This window comes from Coturnix japonica, chromosome 9 (assembly GCF_001577835.2).
Source record: "Coturnix japonica isolate 7356 chromosome 9, Coturnix japonica 2.1, whole genome shotgun sequence".
NCBI classification, from domain to species: Eukaryota; Metazoa; Chordata; class Aves; order Galliformes; family Phasianidae; genus Coturnix; species Coturnix japonica.
In genome coordinates this window covers 21,143,769-21,162,262 of record NC_029524.1, presented here as the reverse complement: position 1 = coordinate 21,162,262, position 18,494 = coordinate 21,143,769, and the positions used below count along the sequence as shown (strand labels likewise).

Here is an 18,494-nt window from a genome sequence, read left to right as displayed (position 1 = left end):
ATTTGTGAGGTTTTATTGGCACTCCAAGGAGAGGAATAAAGCAGTGCTATTTTAAAATTTAACTGGTAAGATGTAATAACTTGTTGGTACTTTCATGATTTGCAGTAATGAGTGAGAGGTAAGCACAGTCATCCTGCACTGTTCGTTGCACTTCAGCTGCTACCAGCTGCAACATGGTTAGGACTAGAGAGCATTTTTCTTGAAGTACAACTGAATTTTGACATGGGACATACAGCACATATGTATGGCCCATTTTCTGTTTTTTGATTGTTTGCTGTTGTTGTTGTTTTTATTGTGATTTATGTAAAAATTCACTTCCTGATTACCATTTCAATGGCTGCCACAGCTTTGACTCAAAGCAAACATTTTCCTTCTGTCAGTATCTAAAACACTACCTTAAAATCTCACCAGAAAACCTCTCCCATCATCCAGCCTTATGGCGACCAGAGCAGCGGCACAATTTCATTGATTCTCCACTATTATAATGTCTTTCAGCAGCAGGTTAAATCAAAATGTCTCCAGAAAACAGGAATGAAGAAGCAGAACCCTCTGTCACCTCTCAGGAAAAAGGAATTTTCTCTACAGTTATGATCTAACGTTTGGATGACATTAGGGGTGAGAAACATCTCCCTGTGAGAAGCCACCCAATGGATGGGCACTGCCCCCAGAGCAGCACCAGGGCACTGGCAGCCACAGCTCCACACCTGGAGCATCCACATACATCAACCAGTGCATGTTCAATCCACAGCTCTCACAGGAACTTCACATCAAATCCTCATTTTTGACGTGTGTGAAATCAAGCCACACACATTTGCAAAAAATTCTTCACCTCTAAAGGCAAAAGAAGTTACACTGCCATTTGAATATATACAGTAGAATGAGTAGAATATCAAAAGCAATTAGGAAAATATAGTCACAAAACTAAATGTGACATAAAAACCTTTTGTGAAGAACTCCCACACTAAATTCTGCTCTGGTATGCTCAGAAACATTGACCTTTCACTACACTCCCCACGAAGCCGTGCAGCAATGGCCACACAGCACAGGCTGAGCCCATGTACAGATGAAAAGCTGCTCTGAGGAGCCCGTGGGGCAGCCCTGCTCTGTGTGCTGCCCACAGGCTGCAGCAGTAGTCATGAGGGCCAGATGCTGAGCTGAGGGGCTACTTTGGTCCCAGCTGTCCAGCCAAGCAGACAATCCAAAGTCTTTCTCCCTTCAAAAACAGAGCCATCAAAATCACAACCCCCAAATTACTTTCCAGGCAATTAAAAAAAAAAAAAAAAAAAGACCTTTAGAAACATGGTCTGTAAACCTAATAAACTTCACTCACATTCTGTCCAGCTCTTTAACAAGCACAGCTCTGTCTCCTCACAGTAGCTTCAGTTGCATCCACCCAGAGGATGCTCACAGGCAGGGAACAGAGGATACTGTAACACAGCGCGATGTCCCTGAGCTTTACGTTACCAGAGTTCATGCAGCAGTCACAGGCACCAGCATTAACAACATGCCTGGATTCTGACTCTGACAAATGCAACACGATCCACCCCCACCCCGGCATTGCACCCACTTCTCTCCCTCTCCCTTTCTAAATACAAGGGGGGAAATGCCACAAGTCTGTGTGTTGAAATTCAGCCCACGTTACATTTCTTTCAGATTTAATTGCTTCCATACAATCTGTATCTGCTAGTCACGCTAGGCCCCAGGGCATGAAACATGCTCCATCACAGAGGAGCTCTTGTCCTGTGAAAATCTCCACATATAGAGAAGGAGGGTAAAATCAAGTGGAGCAAGTGAAAAAAGCAGGTTTTCACCTTCACCCAGAGCACCCAAACAGGAAGCAAGCCAAAGCTTCACCACCAGCTCCATCAAGCTTTAAGAGAGAGCACTGAAGGCTGAAGGGCCCGGGCAGACTCTGAGCAGCAAAGCCTCCTGGTGTGTATGTGGTCCATCAGGTTAAAAAGCAGATGTCCCTGCATCCTATCCCCTACTTACAAATGGAGTAGTTGTTCAGACTGGAGAAGAGATGGCTGCATGGATTTCCAGTATTTAAACAGGAGGGGAATCAACTTTTTACTCAGGTAGACAGTAAGAGGACAGGAGAGAATGGTTTTATGCTCAAGAACAGAAGGTTCAGATTAGAAGCTGAGGAGAAGTTCTTCACAGAGTATAATGAGGTGTTGGATCAGGCTGCCCAGACAGGCAGTGGATGCTCCATGCCTGGAGGTGTTCAAGGCCAGGTTGGATGGTCTAGTACCAGATCTGGAGGTTGGTGGCCCTGCCTGCAGCAGAGGGGTTGGAGCTTCATCATCTTTGGGGTCCCTTTCAACCCAAGTCATTCTATGATGACCAGGGCAGACCATCTGTAGCACACAGGAATTGTAAAAACAACTGGTCATTCTTACATCAAGAAAATATTGTTTATAGAAGGGTTTGCATTGATTTCCTAGATCACTTAGGAGTGCACACACCTAAATTTAATCCAACTTTTGTGTTTAGACATACATTCACAAGCTTCTTATATATTTCTTCAGAAGAAACTCTTCTTGGCAACACTTCCAGTGTAAACACAGCCCTGTGCTGAGTTTTCTTCACTGACCCTTTACAGTTCAGTGAAAATGTAGCTCATATCCTAACACAGAAAATCAAGGAACTGCATCACTTCCTGCAAATTGAATGTGTCCTCAAAACAATTCTATTCCAGATCTGCCTCCACTATCCCTCTATTAAACAACACATTGTAACCATCGTGCTAACCACTGAGTATTAAGCACCACAGCTCACACTGTTCTAGATTTTGAGAAAACAAACTACTGATCATGAGAAGACGCTACCTTAGATTAGAAAATGTATGATTATTAACTTTCTTTGGAAACTCTGCAGTCATTCTTACTACCAAATTTAGAGGGAAAACGTGGCTTGCAGATTCTTAGATTTTTTGATAACTTATTTGGTGGCATTAGAGCTCCTCTAGACAAAGCCCAAATACTCGACCTTTGCCAAGAGTGAGGTCTGGCCTAACCTCAACACTGAGAGGTCAAAATTACTCTGCACATCACACTCCGTACACACAGGGAAATAAAATGCAATTCTCAGCCACACTGAAGTTAAGGAAGTTCTCTGGCTTTGTAACGACATCAGGAAAACAGAATTTGACCAGCTAACAAAACAGACAGGTAGCACTCTGACGCTGCCAAACACAGCTTGCAAATTTAGTTTTGGTGTGCATGTCCCAAAGCATCTCTAATACGAAACACAAAGGTGAGCTATATCTGAATTCCTACTGAGCAAACTTGCATATTGTATCACAGCTTTCCTACCTGTTCAGAACTCTTTAAAATAAGTTGGAAGGTGCATCAATTTCAGACAGACATCACTTGCAGTACTGCACTTCAGAGCAGTCTTGCACAGCATCATTTCTTTTGAACAAAAGAACACAGCCAGGGGCAGCAATGCAAGCACAAAGGGACCACTAAGTCACATCTGATCAACCACTGGGTATGAGGGAAAAACACAAACCCCTACGGTGTATGTGAAATGCTCCAAAAGCCCTGTTCTGCACTAAGTGCCTCTCTCTAACACACCACACCAAAAACAGCAAGGATGTACGGCCTCTCGCTAGGCACAATCTTTCCACAAGGACCAAGAGAAGATGCACTGGTGTGAGCCACCTTACGAAGTGTACATCGTGCCCAGCACTGTCTGGTTGCAAACGAAGATCAATACTGTGAAAGTGTCATCTATATGAATAGATGAGGGTGTCAAATTTTGGACACTTTCAGCAGAACTCTACAGAGCTTCCTTATGCGCTGCCCTTCATCTCTCCCACTTCCAGCTGTATGACTGCATTCCCGAGCCAGAAAGGCGCCTCTGCCTGGAGTGCCGCACAGCACCCAGTGCTGGCATCAAACATTACAGCCCCTGCAAAGCTAACAGAAACTGCCCTCACAGAAAGCTTGGATTTGGAAATCACTCGAGCACTTTAACTGCTTCAATATTACTAGTTTTGTTGTTGAAAAAAAAGTATTCTCATTGCATCTGTACTATTTGTTTCTGTCTCAAAGTTCTGCTGAACCTGCTCAGCAACATAAAACTGTCCGTGCATTAAGTAAAGCTTTTCAACCAACAGAAACCAGGAGGAAAAGCTCGAACATCTCCAGCAGATCACAGACTGAAAGCAATTAGCCTGCTCTGCCCTTGACCAGGATTTTATTGGCAAATATGTCCCGGTATGGCAAATGTTCACTATGCTATTAAAAAGAAACCAACAAGCACATAAAAGATTGAAGTAGCAACAAGTTTAACAAATCTGTTCAGTGTAAGCACTGCACTGTTTACCTTCTGGAATGAAATCACACTCTGATCACAAAGCACTCTACAAACATGGGGAAAACATTAAAAGCTTCATTTCTGTTTATAATATGAAGCTGTACTGCCTAAAAACAAACTGCTGGAAATAATACTTGAAAAATTCTTTTCACTGAATATGTGTACACAGCTCTGCATGTGGATCGATAAGCAATAGACATTCCCACTTACCAGCACAAGAGCTACACGAGGCAGTTGGCCTGTCTTTCCAGAAATCCTTTTATCACAAACAAATCACACTTAAATTTTTTCCCCACATGCACACGGGGAAAAATGCTTTAGATAACGTTGCTGTGAGTGTGTGTTTATTACTCTGTCTTCCATCCCCCACTTCTGCGGTTTGGTATTTAATTACAGGGTGGAGTGGTCCCCAGGCTACTTATGTTTCTTCAAGCCCCAGCCAGAAAACTTCTGCAGGAACTGACATGCACGAGTGTGTGTGCTGCGAGCCGGAGCTGCTTCCTGGTCAGCAGCGCTAACCAGGATCACTGCGAACTGAGAGGCCACTGCAACTTCCACCCAACTGCGGAATATACATTTAAATGAAAGAAGTGGCACACTGTGCAGAGCACAGGGGCTTTAGCAGGACACAGTTCAGCCACACGCTCTCCATTTTCTCCTCAATTTTCTTTTGCTAATGAATGTTACCAAATTTTTATCATCAGGCTGGAAAGAAACAGCAGTTTTTTGACAGACATCCCCTGAATTTACTGTCTGTGGTAAATGTAACCTAGTGGGCTTGGTTTGACCAAACAGGATTTTAAATGCATGATCTAACTTGAATCCTACATAATATTGCATAGCTTTAAATGTGACTTTCCATAAACAACTTTAAATTTTTGCAGAAAATGCTATTTTCACCTTAAAAAAAAATAAATAAAATGATATAGCTTGCAAAATACTGTGGTTCAACCAGGATTGATTTATAGTTAGGCACTGCAGCCAGAAGCACTGAACTCTTTAAAAAAAAAAAAAAAATTAAAAAAAAAATTTAAAAAAAAGATTTTCCAATGAGTTTTTCTGGAAATGGGCAAAGGGCTCACTGAGAAACAACACACAGACTAACGTAAGTAACAAATTACTAACACAATGAAAAATTGGCCTGATATTAAAAGGATGTTGTTAATCAGAGCATTACTGTTGATACAACTTGGGAAAACATGAAAGATGCGGTGGGGTTTTATCCACAGCTTTTTTAAATACAGGACCCACCATTTTTTAGACCCAACAACAATTCAGCGTCTTGGAACATTGTGTGTCTATGTCAGAAATGCGGGACAGGCGAAGGTGAAACCGTGTGAGCACATTTTGATATCAGTCAGAGCCAAATGGCAGACAAAGATTATGTTATGTGATCTATAGCTGGAGTGTGAACACTTGCTTGCCAAGCCCTAGCAAGAATGTATATAAAGTATTTATTCAGGAACAATCTGCCACAGTGTTGCTATCCATAAGCTCCCCTTCCTCTGTACTGCTCTACTGAGAAAAATGCATGCAAAGTGCAGTGGTAACGTCTCAGTGAGGTGATAAACCAGATTAGCAGACACAAATCTGGGCCCTTGTGAGCACTCCCACACACTGACATACAGAATGGCAAAAAGAAATGTATTTCCACTCTTTGGTCTGATGGTGACAAGCACAACCCAGACTGTAAAAAGGAATTCAAGGACTGGGATCTCTGGAGATTCCAAAGCCACAAAGAAAAGAAATCATTATAGAATCATACAAATGTGTATTTAGTTACTTTTACCGGAAAAGAACATTCCCTGCCTTTCTCAAGTCCTACCATGTGCTTGGTATGGCTGAATACACACAGACACACAGTCTCACACGAGCTCAAGATGTGTCTATTCTGACAGAAAATAGGTGGGCAATCCCATAGCCCAACTCCACTATTTATTCCATTAGAAAACACTTGGAGCACTGCATTCAGATGTGGAGTCCTCAGCACAGGGGAGAGATGGACCTGCTGGAGTGTGCTCAGAGCAGGGCAAGGGGTGATCCAAGGGCTGGAACATTCTCCCTGCCTGGACAGGCTGAGAGCTGGGGCCGTTCAGCCTGGGGAAAGCTCAGGGAGATCTGAGAGCAGTCTGCCAGTACCTAAAGGGGCTGCAAGACAGAAGGGGACAGACTCACTAGCAGGACCTGTTGTGTCAAGACATGGGGAAATGGTTTCAGGTTAAAAGAGGGGAGATTTAGACTGGATATAAGAAAAAAAGTTCTTACAATAAGAGTGGTGAGGGACTGGCACAGGTTGCCCAAAGAGGCAGCGGGTGCCCCATCCCTGCAGCAGCTCCAGGTCAGCCTGGATGGGGCTCTGAGCAGCTGATGGAGCTGTGGCTGTCCCTGTATTGCAGTGGAGTGAGACCAGGCGGCCTTTAGCGCTCACTTCGAGCTCAAGCCATTAAACATTCTGCAGCGATGCCTTTGCCAGGTTACCACAGTGCCACTTCATCTACAGTGAATCCGGAGCAGAGGTACAGAACCCACCGCAACAAGGTGCCGCTGCCTTAGCACATATTACAACTACAGCCTGTTCCCAGCCCTATTAAGCTGCTCTGAACCAAATTCCAAACGTCACGAACACACTTTGTTCACAGCGGACCGGCAGCGCGGCTGTCACACCCGTCCCAGCACATCCCCAAAGCAGGGGAGCCCCGCGCCCACCCCGCACAGCTCGTCACCACGCGGCGCTGAGCTCGGATCGCGAACGTTCGTGCTGGGACCCCGAGCGGGCAGCGGCAGCGGCGGGACGGCACTAGAAGCCGGGAACTGCTCGGGCGGGCGGCGACTCCTCGGCCCAAACCCCGCCGTGCCCCGTCCCGCCGCCGCCCCGGGCCCCTCCGTCCCCCGTCGCACCCAGCTCAGCCCCCGCTGCCCGCGCCCGACCCGCCCGGCGCCGCGCTCGCTCACTTGAGGAAGTAGCGCTGTCCCGTGTGCGTGAGCGCCATCTCCCAGCCGGGCGGCAGCGGCAGCTCGTCCGTCACGTCGTAGGAGCGCTGCCGGAGGTGCCCGTGCTGAGGCGCGGCGGCCGAGCCCACGAGCGACGCGGGGGAAGAGTGCGAGCGGACGTGCTGCGCCGCGACGGGCCGCGGCGGGGGAGCGCCCGAGTCCGTGCTGGACTGCCGGGAGTGCGAGCCCGAGTCGGGCTCCTTGAAGAAGGACTCGGGCAGGATTTTCTTCCGCCAGGAGCTAGGCCGGGGGTTCATGACCGCGTTGAACAGCGCCTCGAGCTCCGTGTCCAGGTCCTGCGTGACATGGATCACCTGCTGCCCCGGCGGCGGGGCCGCGGGGTTCATGTTCCCCCGGTCAGCCCCGGCGGAGGGCAGGAGACGGCAGGGCACGGACGGGGACGGGGCCGGCACCGCCGCCTTGGGGACGCGCCGCGCGGAACGGCAGGCGGCCCCGGGGCAGCGCCGTCCGGCCGCCTCTGCGCCCTCCAACCACGGCCCGGCCCGGAGCAGGGAAGGGCGGGTCAGCACACGGGCAGCGCGGCGCCTCCCCCGGGCCGAGCCGAGCCACCCCGGGGCGAGGACAGGACGGGACAGGACGGGACTGCCCCGCCCCGCACCGCCCCGCACCGCCCCGCACCGCCCCGCACCGCCCCGCCGCGGTTATGCAACGGCCGCGGAAACTTCGGATCCTCTGAACCGCTGCGGGACGGGCTGCTCTTAGTCCGGCTGTGTATGCGGCGCTGCTGAGCGCTGTGCGGTGCTGTGCTGTGCTGTGCGGTGCTGTGCTGTGCTGTGCGGTGCTGTGCTGTGCGGTGCTGTGCTGTGCTGTGCTGTGCGCTGCTGTGCGGTGCTGTGCTGTGCGGTGCTGTGCGGTGCTGTGCTGTGCTGTGCTGTGCTGTGCTGTGCGGTGCTGTGCTGTGCTGTGCGGTGCTGTGGGTGTGTGCTGGTGCTGTGCTGTGCTGTGCTGTGCTGTGCTGTGCGGTGCTGTGCTGTGCTGTGCTGTGCGGTGCTGTGCTGTGCGGTGCTGTGCTGTGCTGTGCGGTGCTGTGCGGTGCTGTGCTGTGCGGTGCTGTGCTGTGCTGTGCTGTGCTGTGCGGTGCTGTGCTGTGCGGTGCTGTGCGGTGCTGTGCTGTGCGGTGCTGTGCGGTGCTGTGCTGTGCGGAGGCCTCAGGAGGGCGGTGCTGCGGGACTGGCCCGGGCTCGGAGCCGGCCGTGTGCCCTTCTTGTGCCCGCCCGTGACGGCGGAGCGCTGCTCGGCGCTGCGGGAACTCGGAGCGTGGAACTCGTGACGCGCGGACAGGACTTGGGCAGCCTCGTGGGCTTTGTGTTTAAGCCGTCGTTCATGAAACTCGTGGCACCATTCTGGAAGCAAAATGATGCATAGAACAGTGCAGTAGCTTCACAGTGTGATTTAGTGATGCTTTGGCAAGGGGGCCATGTAATTGGTGGGGGGAGAAGTGTTAATGAGGACGTGTTGTACCCTATGAATACCTAAGAAAGGATTCATCCCTGTGCTGGCCGGTAGGGATGTAATTCCGAGTCCTGTCGCAAATCCCCAGAACTCACTCTCTGGTGATGTTACAGATACAGCTGTGAGGCTGCTTCCATTCCAGCTGCCTCTTTGCAGCCTGGTAGTCTATGTACCAGAAGCCCAAGCTGTGATCAGAATGCATTCAATGCATTCCTGAGGCTTTCTGCAATGGAAATGTGAATCTTGCCTTCCACTGTCATTTTATTCTCATAATTCTAAAATAAACCAACAAGAAAACCAAACAACAACAACAAAAATCCCCTCTTCTTTATATGGAGCAGCTTTTGAATAATAACGAGAAAAAAATTGCTTCAACTCTACTGCATCCATAAGGAATAATGACAGAAGCGTTCCCATGTCAGTGTTGCTTTTTGTAGTAGGAAGCAGCGCCTGTATGACTGCACGCACAAAGATACCGTGTTGGCTATACTAACACAGAACTTTATTTTAGTCATTTTTTTCATTTTATTTCTGCAGCTCGGACAGTCTCTAAGCTCTCCCGACTTGTGAGAACATCTCCTTTTCAGTGACCAAAGAGAAAGCTTTCAGGTATGTCATTCTTTTTTTCTGAACTAATCTCCTGTTTCTTGACTTCAGAAGCATTCACTGCTCTGAACTTCACGTGGCTTCTCCAGCCAAGAACTTGGGCACTGCTTCTGAGCAGTCTTTGTCCCATGATCAGTGTCACACTGAATATGGGAAATGCAGATTCTGAGTTCATGGTTGAGGCCTGCACATGAAATCTAGGCTGAGATCAGTGCCCAGGAGCACATGTTGCTCTTCATTTCCTGAATCCCTTGCTCCGGTACATGTCCTCTCTCACTTATTTATTTTTCCTTAGACTTCCTGTTCACATCTCATCAACAGGCAGGTCTTCTCCTTGTACTTTTTGCCACATGTGCTGTATTTCTGGTCAGGAAATCCAGTACTCCCAAGATTTGTTCACACTTCCCTTCCCTGACAATTTTCCCTGCTATCTTTTGTACCATTCCTCTGGCGCTTCCTTACTGGCCACTTGCTGGTGTTTTTACTAGCTCAGACGGCAGTGATAATTGCAGCACCTGCTCCAGAGTTAGGCAGATATTCCATATGATTTTTCCCCTGTAATTTCCTTATTTAAAACCTTTGGATATTAGATGATTGTCTGTGTATATGTGCGCTCTGTTGTACAGATAATGATCTGTACACGAGTGTTTTTTCATACAGCCTTTACAAGGGCTTTTACACTTCCTCCAGGCCTCTGTATCCTTGAGCAGAGGCACACCCACCTGTCTGCCATTATGTTCCTTTCCAGATGACATGTCTGTTCAAGGCAACGCTCTGACAACTTTCCTCATGGTGACATCTCATCTACGTTAATTAGAGCACTTCCAGAAGATAGGATTGCATCTCATGAGTAAGCATACACCCATCTGTTTTAAGCTTAAGCAGTATTTATTACCGCTGGAACTTTCTCCTTTAGCAAGATAGTATTTAGTAGTGTTTCAGCTGTATTTTTTTTTACTGAACAGTAAGATTAGCTGCTATTGTACTACGTGGTGTTGGCTAAAGCATTTTCATCCACTAGTCCGAAAGTTATTAAAAACGTAAGTACAACTTCTCTTAGCAGCATTGTTGTTGTTATTCTTATTTTAGAAACAAGTAACTTCCTTCTTTTGGCACAAAGATAGGATATGACCAACAGCACTTAAAGGAAATGATTCAATACACTCAGGTCCTTGGGAGACAATGGCATTTTGCTGGGTGTGGGATTAAATGATAAAGGAACAAAAATGATGTAGAAAGCTTCCTTATCATTACTTATTTATTCTAATCACAGTATCACGCACTGTAAAAAATAAGAGCATAACATTATCTCAACTGTGTGTGCTGTTCAACTGTTTTTTGAACTGTACAGACATTTTCTTACACAACTGGAGGATTTATAACAGTATAGTACTTTTGGTATATCCTATAGTACATCTTCTAGTGGCAGATTCTATCTATACATAAGTACAAAGCCAATAAACAAATCAGAAGAAATAGGTGCACTTCCAAATGTACGGTTAGGTAATGAGTACCTATTGGTTTAAACATCGGCCGTGTTGTTATTTTCAATCTAGATTTTTTTATTTTTTATTTTATTTTACTTTTTTTTTCTGCCCAGGAAAGCTGGCACTGATGACTATGCACATGTGATATCTATTAGAAAGATTTCAGGATTCCCTTGAAAAATCTCATGGTTCCCGTGTAACTGAGCATCAGTCATTTACTGCTAACCAGGGAAAGCGTTCACACTTCCTGCCTTCTGCTTTGGTATGTACTGTACAAAGAGACTTTCAGTGGTCATTGACTGCTTCAACTTGCTGACATATAATTTAGGAAAGCACAGCCATGTGTTAAATGAAAGTTTTTATTTCTCCAAGATAAATAGTGGAGAAGGAATAAAATGTAATAGTAAACACAGTACATAATGTTTCACTATGCAAAGGTACACGTGTTTTAATGCACCTATTTACACTTCCAAAACATTATGCAGTTTGTCATGCTAATTAATAGTTTATATTTGCTTTTGTGAGAACTGCTTAATGTTTAATACCCATATTTTTATGTGTTACGCCCCTGGTAGTAGTTCTAAATTAGTCTAATTTTCAAGGGACTTCTTGCAACAAAGGTAGGCTTATGTAAATGTATTTTGTTTTTTTTAATGAAGGGATTAGCGCGTAAGATTCTGTTTTCATTTGCGTGCATTTCACAGCTACTTATTTCTAACGTATCTAACAGCTTTTAGACTTTGGCTGGCACCTCAGGATGTATGCAAAGCATATCCTGTGCAGCCAACTTTGATGTGGTTTATATAATACACAGACATGCTGTATTTTAACAAGTTTCACCAGAACAGCTATGTCAGCGTCTCCCCCTCCAGCCAACATCTCCAGGCCAGTAAAACTTCAAATGTAGACACAGTCTGCTAGCTAAAAAAGAACTTACATCAGCTCAGTTTGTGTCATTTTGTAAACTGATGTAACTTCAGTGGCAAGAAGGCTATGTGAGCATCTACAGATGACTGCACACATTCATTTTAGAAACAGCTGTTGTACCAATTTTTCTGTCTTAGAGGTTGCCCCCCTTACAGCAAAGCCAGGGGAATGGGACACGCAAACACTGCTCGTTCACACCAATGCAAAGTGAGTCAAACACTTGAACAGTTTGCACCAGTGATCTGGACAAACCTGCAGTGTCTAGCTCTGTCAGATGTTACTCTGATCAGATGTTATCTCCACACTGGAGATAGAGCTGCGTGTTTCAGCTCCATTGCTCCATTCCCAAGAAGATAGTGGCAGAAAGCACACAGGCATGCCATCATCAGTTTGTCTCAGGTGGCTTAAAATGATGGTGAAATTGAGGTTTGCTAATACAGCTCACTTTGTACTTAAATTAAATAGGAAAAAAAAATAAATCACTTTTGTGGGAATTGTGGTAATTTACATTTATCTTGAGGGAAAAAAAAAAAAAAAAAAAAAAGCAGGAGAATTGAAAACAATTGTGCTGCAATATACCAGACCCTGACCACAAAGCAAACATGGAGTGACAGCAGACTTCCTTCCCCTTGCCTAGATAACTAAGGAAGAATATGGTTTTACTCATGGAGTTTCACCAGGCTATTCCTAATCTTGGACTTCCTTTCCTATACGCTATCCATTGTTACATTACAAAGTCACGGTATAGGAAATAGGTGTTCTTATATGAACTGGAACCAAAACAGAATCACAGTCATACCTTTGAACTCATACATATAAACGTTTCATCAACAGCAATACACTTAGGTCTAATACATTTGAATATTACATTCAAAAGATAATTCTAAGATGAAATCTAAGAGTTCAAAGAATTTTCTGTTGAACAAGAATCTTAGGGCTAATCCAAAATTCAGACACTGATATATATATATGCGTGTATAAATCTGAACTAACTTCATATGCCTGTTTCAATGAAAACAGTTTTCTCCATAGAATTCAAGAAACATCAGATTAATCAGAAAGCCAGATGACGGGTGAAAGAATATTCAGTTCAGTACATTAGAAGATTGCAGGAATGTTTGATAGAGACAGACAGAAGTACGAGAAGATAAAACTTGTAAGGGAGTCTAAATGTGCCCTAGAGATGGGGAATCAATTAAAACTCAGGTCAGTATATTTAATAAAATGGATTGCAGCCATACACATCCTATTGAAAAGGATATAAACAACAGGAGGAAGAAAAGCACTGCTTTGTGAATTTACTCAGTGCTTAAACGAATACAAACATTTACAACACTGAACAGAACACATCATCCTGACTTTAAAGAATTGAATGCTCTTTGCTAAATGTTTTAACAAATTGATTAGCAAGTTCAAAGGAAACAAGATGCCAACCAGTGTTTTACATTGCTTTGAAATACTGAAAGTTTTATTGTTTTAGTTTAAAATTGATCATGAATTCAGAAAATGCAAAGTGAAACAGTTTAAGCGAAGTCCTGAGACCATCAACAATTTTAATGAAGGACAAACACTGAAAATGATTGCAGTGAACCTCCTCCAGAGTGAATGAAAAACAATTAAACTTTCTGCCCTCTGCTGTTTAAACCTGGTATTTCTGCACTTCTACATACGCACAAGTATAGACTGAAGAAACATTCCTGCAATGCATCATTCTCCCCACATACAAATCTGTGTGAGAGCACGTAACTGAGGGCTGAGTCTAACTCTGCTTTTCAGGGAACTGCCTATCTTATGCTGCCAATGCTTGGACTTTTAGTTCTTTTGTGCACTCAGAAGTCTGCACCAACACGATGTTCATCTGAATTTAGTGGTCTATCAAAAAAAAAAAAAAGATGCCAAGGATCCACTCAAGGAAGGGGCAGTTATTTGGGATGAAATTATTTCTTAAGAAAACCACTCAAAATGTTCTGAAATAAGGTTAACAGGTAATGTCTTCTGTACTTAAAAGGCTTCTAAAGATGAAATATTAACACGCTCAGCTTCCTCACAGGAGACTCAGAATTTAATGTTTGTAAAGTCCTTCAAGGTTAGAACACACCACCTACAGAACAAATCCAGTCAGTCACTTTCTCCAAAGTGATGTAACCTCTTGAGAGGTAATCTGCATTTTGTTTTTTTCGGTTTTTTGGGTTTTTTTGCTATGAATAAAATAATTTATTCGAGATTTACAAAAGGTAATTATAAAAAGCCTTCAAATTTAACTTTCTTCTTAGATTATGTAGAAATAAAAGGGAAAAAAGCCTATAAAATAAGATGGGTTAAAAGTAGTAACAGTAGTAGTGAAAGGGGACATAAAAAGCTTCTGGGACATGTATCTAAAACTTGTGTCTTTACTGCCATGACCAAAGACTATGGCTGTAGCGAGGAGAGAGACAATAAAAACACCCATCTACATAGAGACCGGTTTTGTATTTTTCCTGAAAATATTGGCCAATTACATCAAAACAAACCAACCAACCCCAACAGATCAGAAATCCCAAGTTGTAACTTTTGATCATATTTAATTACCACATGCTGTATGGGAAGGAAAAGGAAAAAAAAAATCATATGCAAAAGGCAATTGAAACGCTTTGCTGAATTACCTGTGGGGAAGGAAATCACATTGTAGACATGCTACGTAAAACAATTAAACACAGAATAAGCAACTCCAAATTCGAGAAAATGGACCTTTTTTGTTAAGTGGTAGTTGCTTATTGATTGAAGCACTTTTACCATGCAAGTAGTACTTTTTCTAAGTTCTAAACAGAGAGAAAATAATGCATTTGTGAATGTGTGAGCTCAGCTGGTCCAGAAATATAGTGTCACTACAAAAATCACTGCCATCATCTGAATGTGGAGGTTCTTGTCTATTTATTCTCTCCAATAAAACTCAAGGGATTTATCATGCAGTCTCACTAGTGACAGTGAAACACTAATTGGTAAAACCACTTACTGCTGTCACAAGAGCTATGAAATACTGCATATAAATACAACTGAAAAGCGTCTTTTAGCATAACCTTTAGAGGACAGCTTTCTTAGATACAGAAAGGCTTTATTTACTGTGCAGTACTTAGCTTGACTTTCCTTTGTAAGAATGATTTCCAAATGGGAGGGGGCAGGGGGGGGAAGCCCAACCCAAGCTGTTGTATCACAACACAAAGATCGGATTTACCAGAAATTGGCTGTTTTCTTGCCTGGCTTACTAACCAGTAGTTTTCCAACTTCTCAGATCACCTTTACATGTAGAAATAGTCAGCACACTAACTTACACTTAGGCCACAAGACCTTTTATAGGAACTGCTACCTGTGGAAATGCCTAGTGGGGCTTACAGACAGCCTTGTTAAAATTGAAGTTCTTGCCACCTGCAGGTCTCACCACAAAGCTGGGAACTAAGTTTTCATAACGTGCTACATTGTCGCTTTGTGAAAACATTTCCAATGCACTTAACAGGAAGCAGGTGTTGGGAGAAGTGAACAGCAGCCGCTGTGTAACACCTACCCCTGAGCTGGCTGGATCCCTTGGACAGGAAGGCAGCAGACCCACTGGTACATTTGTATTTCTACACCTACAGAAGTCTCGATGGAAGAAACATTTCTGTAAAGTATCATTCTCACAAGCGTAGGTATTGAATAGGTATTTTTATTTCAAAACAAGGCAAAAACAGAAAAATCTGCTTAATAAATATAAAAACGTGCACAATCTCCTATAATATTGAGACAGCTTTACTTATGTAGAATGTAGAAAAGCTCTTAAAGTAGAATCATACTCACTTAGAGCTAAAGGAAGTCTTCAGTACAGCACACTGATTTTCTACATACGTAAGTAATGTGAAAGCAATTACCCATCTTGTATCAGGCAGGTGTGTAAAGTTAGCACCAGAAAATGTTCAGCCTATAATTACTGACTCAAGATCCTGGCCCAGGAAAGCATTACATCTGATCCAGATGCTTATTTTTGTTGACACGTGTTAGTGAACATTGAGAGCCGACCATGATGACAGTCTTGAATTACTTCTATTTCATGTTTCGTGCTATTCTCTTACAATGGTTTGTCTTCATTTCCCCCAAGGCTTGTTCCAATTGCTGAATTAGATGGAGGAGGGTGGAAGGGTCAGTTTGTAACACTTGGGTAGTTCGATCTTCATTATCATTAAGGTGTAGCTTTATAGTCACCACAGGCTTAATTTGTTGCCTCAGACTTCTGCTCGCAAGCTGCGCGAGGGTTTAAAGGAAATCAAAATAGGGAAACAAACAGCAACAACGGAAGATAGTTGAGAACTTTTACATCGACAGTTCACAAAGTTTCCAGGACCTGCTTGCAGGCCTGTTTAAAGAAATTCATTCACATTAAACACAATCTATTAATTATTTCTATAATTAGGCAACACCTATCCACTTTAATTAATGCATTCAAAACATTTATGAAAATTAGCTGAAAGCAAAGACTGATTGCACAATGGAGCTATGAATTCAGTTTTCATAAAGCAACAAATACTTTGCACCATTACATATGCTGTTCAACTTCCAACTACTTCAGTATAATAACAAAACTACGTCTGTTTGAAGCATATGAAAATACTGCTATTTATATTATTTTGAAATAATGTAAACTCATATCTTTATAGTTGCCTGTGCTATTAAAAATATAATGCAAAATACAGAGTACCAATAGAAAAAACAGAAGTTACCTGCACATCTAGTCTCCATTCAAGGCTGTGATAGCTGGGAAGCTTTGGTGCCAGCTCACCAAGAATGCTTCTGATCTCCTTCCTGTTATCAAGGTAAAGCTGAAGCAGTAATTTGTTCAGCTCATCTGAGAATCCCAAAACATGAATGGAATCTTGGAAGTCCATCTCAGAAATCTGGAAATTAACAATTCAGGCCTTACTACAGAGCTATGCAATAATCCTTCTCAACAACAGAGCTGCAAAGTCAACACCATACATGTTGTGCATTGCAGTTGCTTTACTGCAGGAATACAGGGAGATGAGTTTACAGCTGGAAGAAAACGAATAAACAGCACATTTTCAAGTATTTGAGAACAAAACAAAGCATCTGACGTTTGCAATAATTAAGTAGATTTCCAGACAATCAACTTAGCAACAGTATGTAGTATTGATACTCAAGTTACAAATACTCTGAAATGGACAGCATATCTTATATGTGTAAGGCACCAGGTACAGCTTCAAAGCCTATCAAAACTATCAAGACAAAACAGTCCACTGAGGCTGATCCTCCCAGATCAATTGGCTGCACTGAGCTGGAGGAGCTCAGTTCATCACTGCTGAAGTAGCGATTTAATTTATCTGTCAGCTGAGGCACCTTACTTCAAGGCAACATTCTGCACTAGTTCATTCTCTCTACCTTCTCTTTAGAGCAGCATCTGCTTAAGTTTAACTTAGAATTACTTGTCTATGGATTCTTTTTCTGTATCTCCAGTGTTCAAACAGTCTATCCAATGGAGTCTATCCAATGGAGTTATTATCCAGCTGTAATTATTTTACTATCTGCTCACGCTCACCCTGAATTTCCAATGTCAGCATTTGAAAACGCTCTCAGGCAACACAAAGGGAATTTGTATTGTGGGTCAGCAGCACGTGCAGAAAGAAAACAGCTCTGCTGAAGTTGTGTTATTTGGACAGAGCTTAATCCTGAAGCACCCTTCATTACACAGGCTGAAGTACTGGGTGACTCTGCCATGCGCTGTCAGCGTTATGCTTTGCTATCAGGGACACTGCATACAAATCCTAATGTTCTCCATGCTGAAGCAGCATCTTAATAAGAACACTGCAAGATACGCTGTTTTCATTTAAATAGATAAAGATCCATCTCATCAAAACTTGGACTTTTCCCCTTCCATCAGTACTTTGTAACTCCAATTGCTCAGCAGACATCCCTGCATTCACCACGGGAGGTTTCTCACCATGAGCTTGGCGCTTTCTGTCAGCAGGTACATCAGTGCCTCCACCCCGCGCTGCACCGTGTCAACGCCAGCGCTCAGTTTTCCTTAAAGAAAGCAGAATCGCTGTTAGTCCTTACAGAGCTGCCGCAGCCCTGACACACAGCCGGGTATCGACACAAAGCTGGAGGAGCGCGTAGGGAAAGAAAGTGGAGGTGGAACACGCTGCAAACAGCGATGAGAGCAAACGGTAACGGCGCGGTAACGGTGCAGCAGTGCCCGCAGGGCCCCCGCCCCATCCCATCCCGTCCCGTCCCATCCCATCCCGTCCCATCCCGTCCCATCCCATCCCATCCCGTCCCGTCCCATCCCGTCCCATCCCGCTCCTTACTGGCGGCCGCCTCGCACGCCTTGTTTGCGGCTCCGCGCCGCAGCAGCTGCACGGCCAGGTGTCCCAGCTCCCCGACGGCTGAAACGACACGAAGCGGCTCCGCTGTAATGGCGGCTCATGTCGGCCCGGCCGTCACCCGCCGCTGCCGTCCCGCCCAACGACGCGCATCCCCCCGGCCCCCAGCCGCGCCCCGCCGGACGGTCTGAGCCCCCCGGACCTGCATTGCCCAGCCGGGACAGGCCGCCCAGGTGCCGCTTCTGCTCCTCCGACAGCACCAGCAACATGGCGGCTACCGCACCGGGACGGGCGGGGCGGGCCGGAAGGGCACGGCGCGCTGCCCCGCCCGGTGCGTCAC

General features: G+C 44.6%; 2 protein-coding genes and 1 long non-coding RNA gene across 4 annotated transcripts in view; 1 reads left to right on the top strand and 2 right to left on the bottom strand.

The window, feature by feature from the left end:
* The window catches only part of WWTR1 (WW domain containing transcription regulator 1), a 38,989-nt gene extending 31,171 nt beyond the window's left edge, over positions 1-7,818 (bottom strand). The window contains exon 1 of the mRNA XM_015872127.2: positions 7,279-7,818. Coding sequence (XP_015727613.1) covers positions 7,279-7,664 — 386 coding nt within the window. The 5' untranslated portion in view covers positions 7,665-7,818. The remainder of the gene's footprint in view (positions 1-7,278) is intronic.
* A 620-nt stretch (positions 7,819-8,438) lies between these two features.
* Positions 8,439-15,394, top strand: LOC107318405. Of its 2 annotated transcripts, XR_001557341.2 has the most exons (4): positions 8,439-9,399; positions 10,145-10,246; positions 10,997-11,145; positions 15,301-15,394. It is a non-coding gene; the product is annotated as an uncharacterized LOC107318405 (long non-coding RNA). The 2 variants fall into 2 exon arrangements; XR_001557340.2 differs by lacking the exon at positions 15,301-15,394 and having other exon boundaries at positions 8,443-9,399; positions 10,997-13,701.
* A 75-nt stretch (positions 15,395-15,469) lies between these two features.
* On the bottom strand, positions 15,470-18,489 carry COMMD2 (COMM domain containing 2). The gene is made up of 5 exons (XM_015872168.2): positions 18,357-18,489; positions 18,140-18,217; positions 17,773-17,855; positions 16,538-16,711; positions 15,470-16,061 (listed from the first exon to the last, which is right to left on the bottom strand). Exons 1-5 carry the CDS (start codon positions 18,421-18,423, stop codon positions 15,864-15,866), a joined length of 600 nt encoding a protein of 199 aa, XP_015727654.1. The 5' UTR covers positions 18,424-18,489; the 3' UTR covers positions 15,470-15,863.
* Positions 18,490-18,494: the final 5 nt, after the last annotated feature.

Excerpts from the sequence above, each read along its gene's own strand:
- COMMD2 (XM_015872168.2), bottom strand. The coding sequence starts at position 18,423 with ATGTTGCTGGTGCTGTCGGAGGAGCAGAAGCGGCACCTGGGCGGCCTG. Across the intron at positions 17,856-18,139 it reads GGCGTGCGAGGCGGCCGCCA|GAAAACTGAGCGCTGGCGTT; the intron begins GTAAGGAGCGGG and ends GCTTTCTTTAAG. Across the intron at positions 16,062-16,537 it reads AATGGAGACTAGATGTGCAG|CTTGCGAGCAGAAGTCTGAG; the intron begins GTAACTTCTGTT and ends ACCCTCGCGCAG.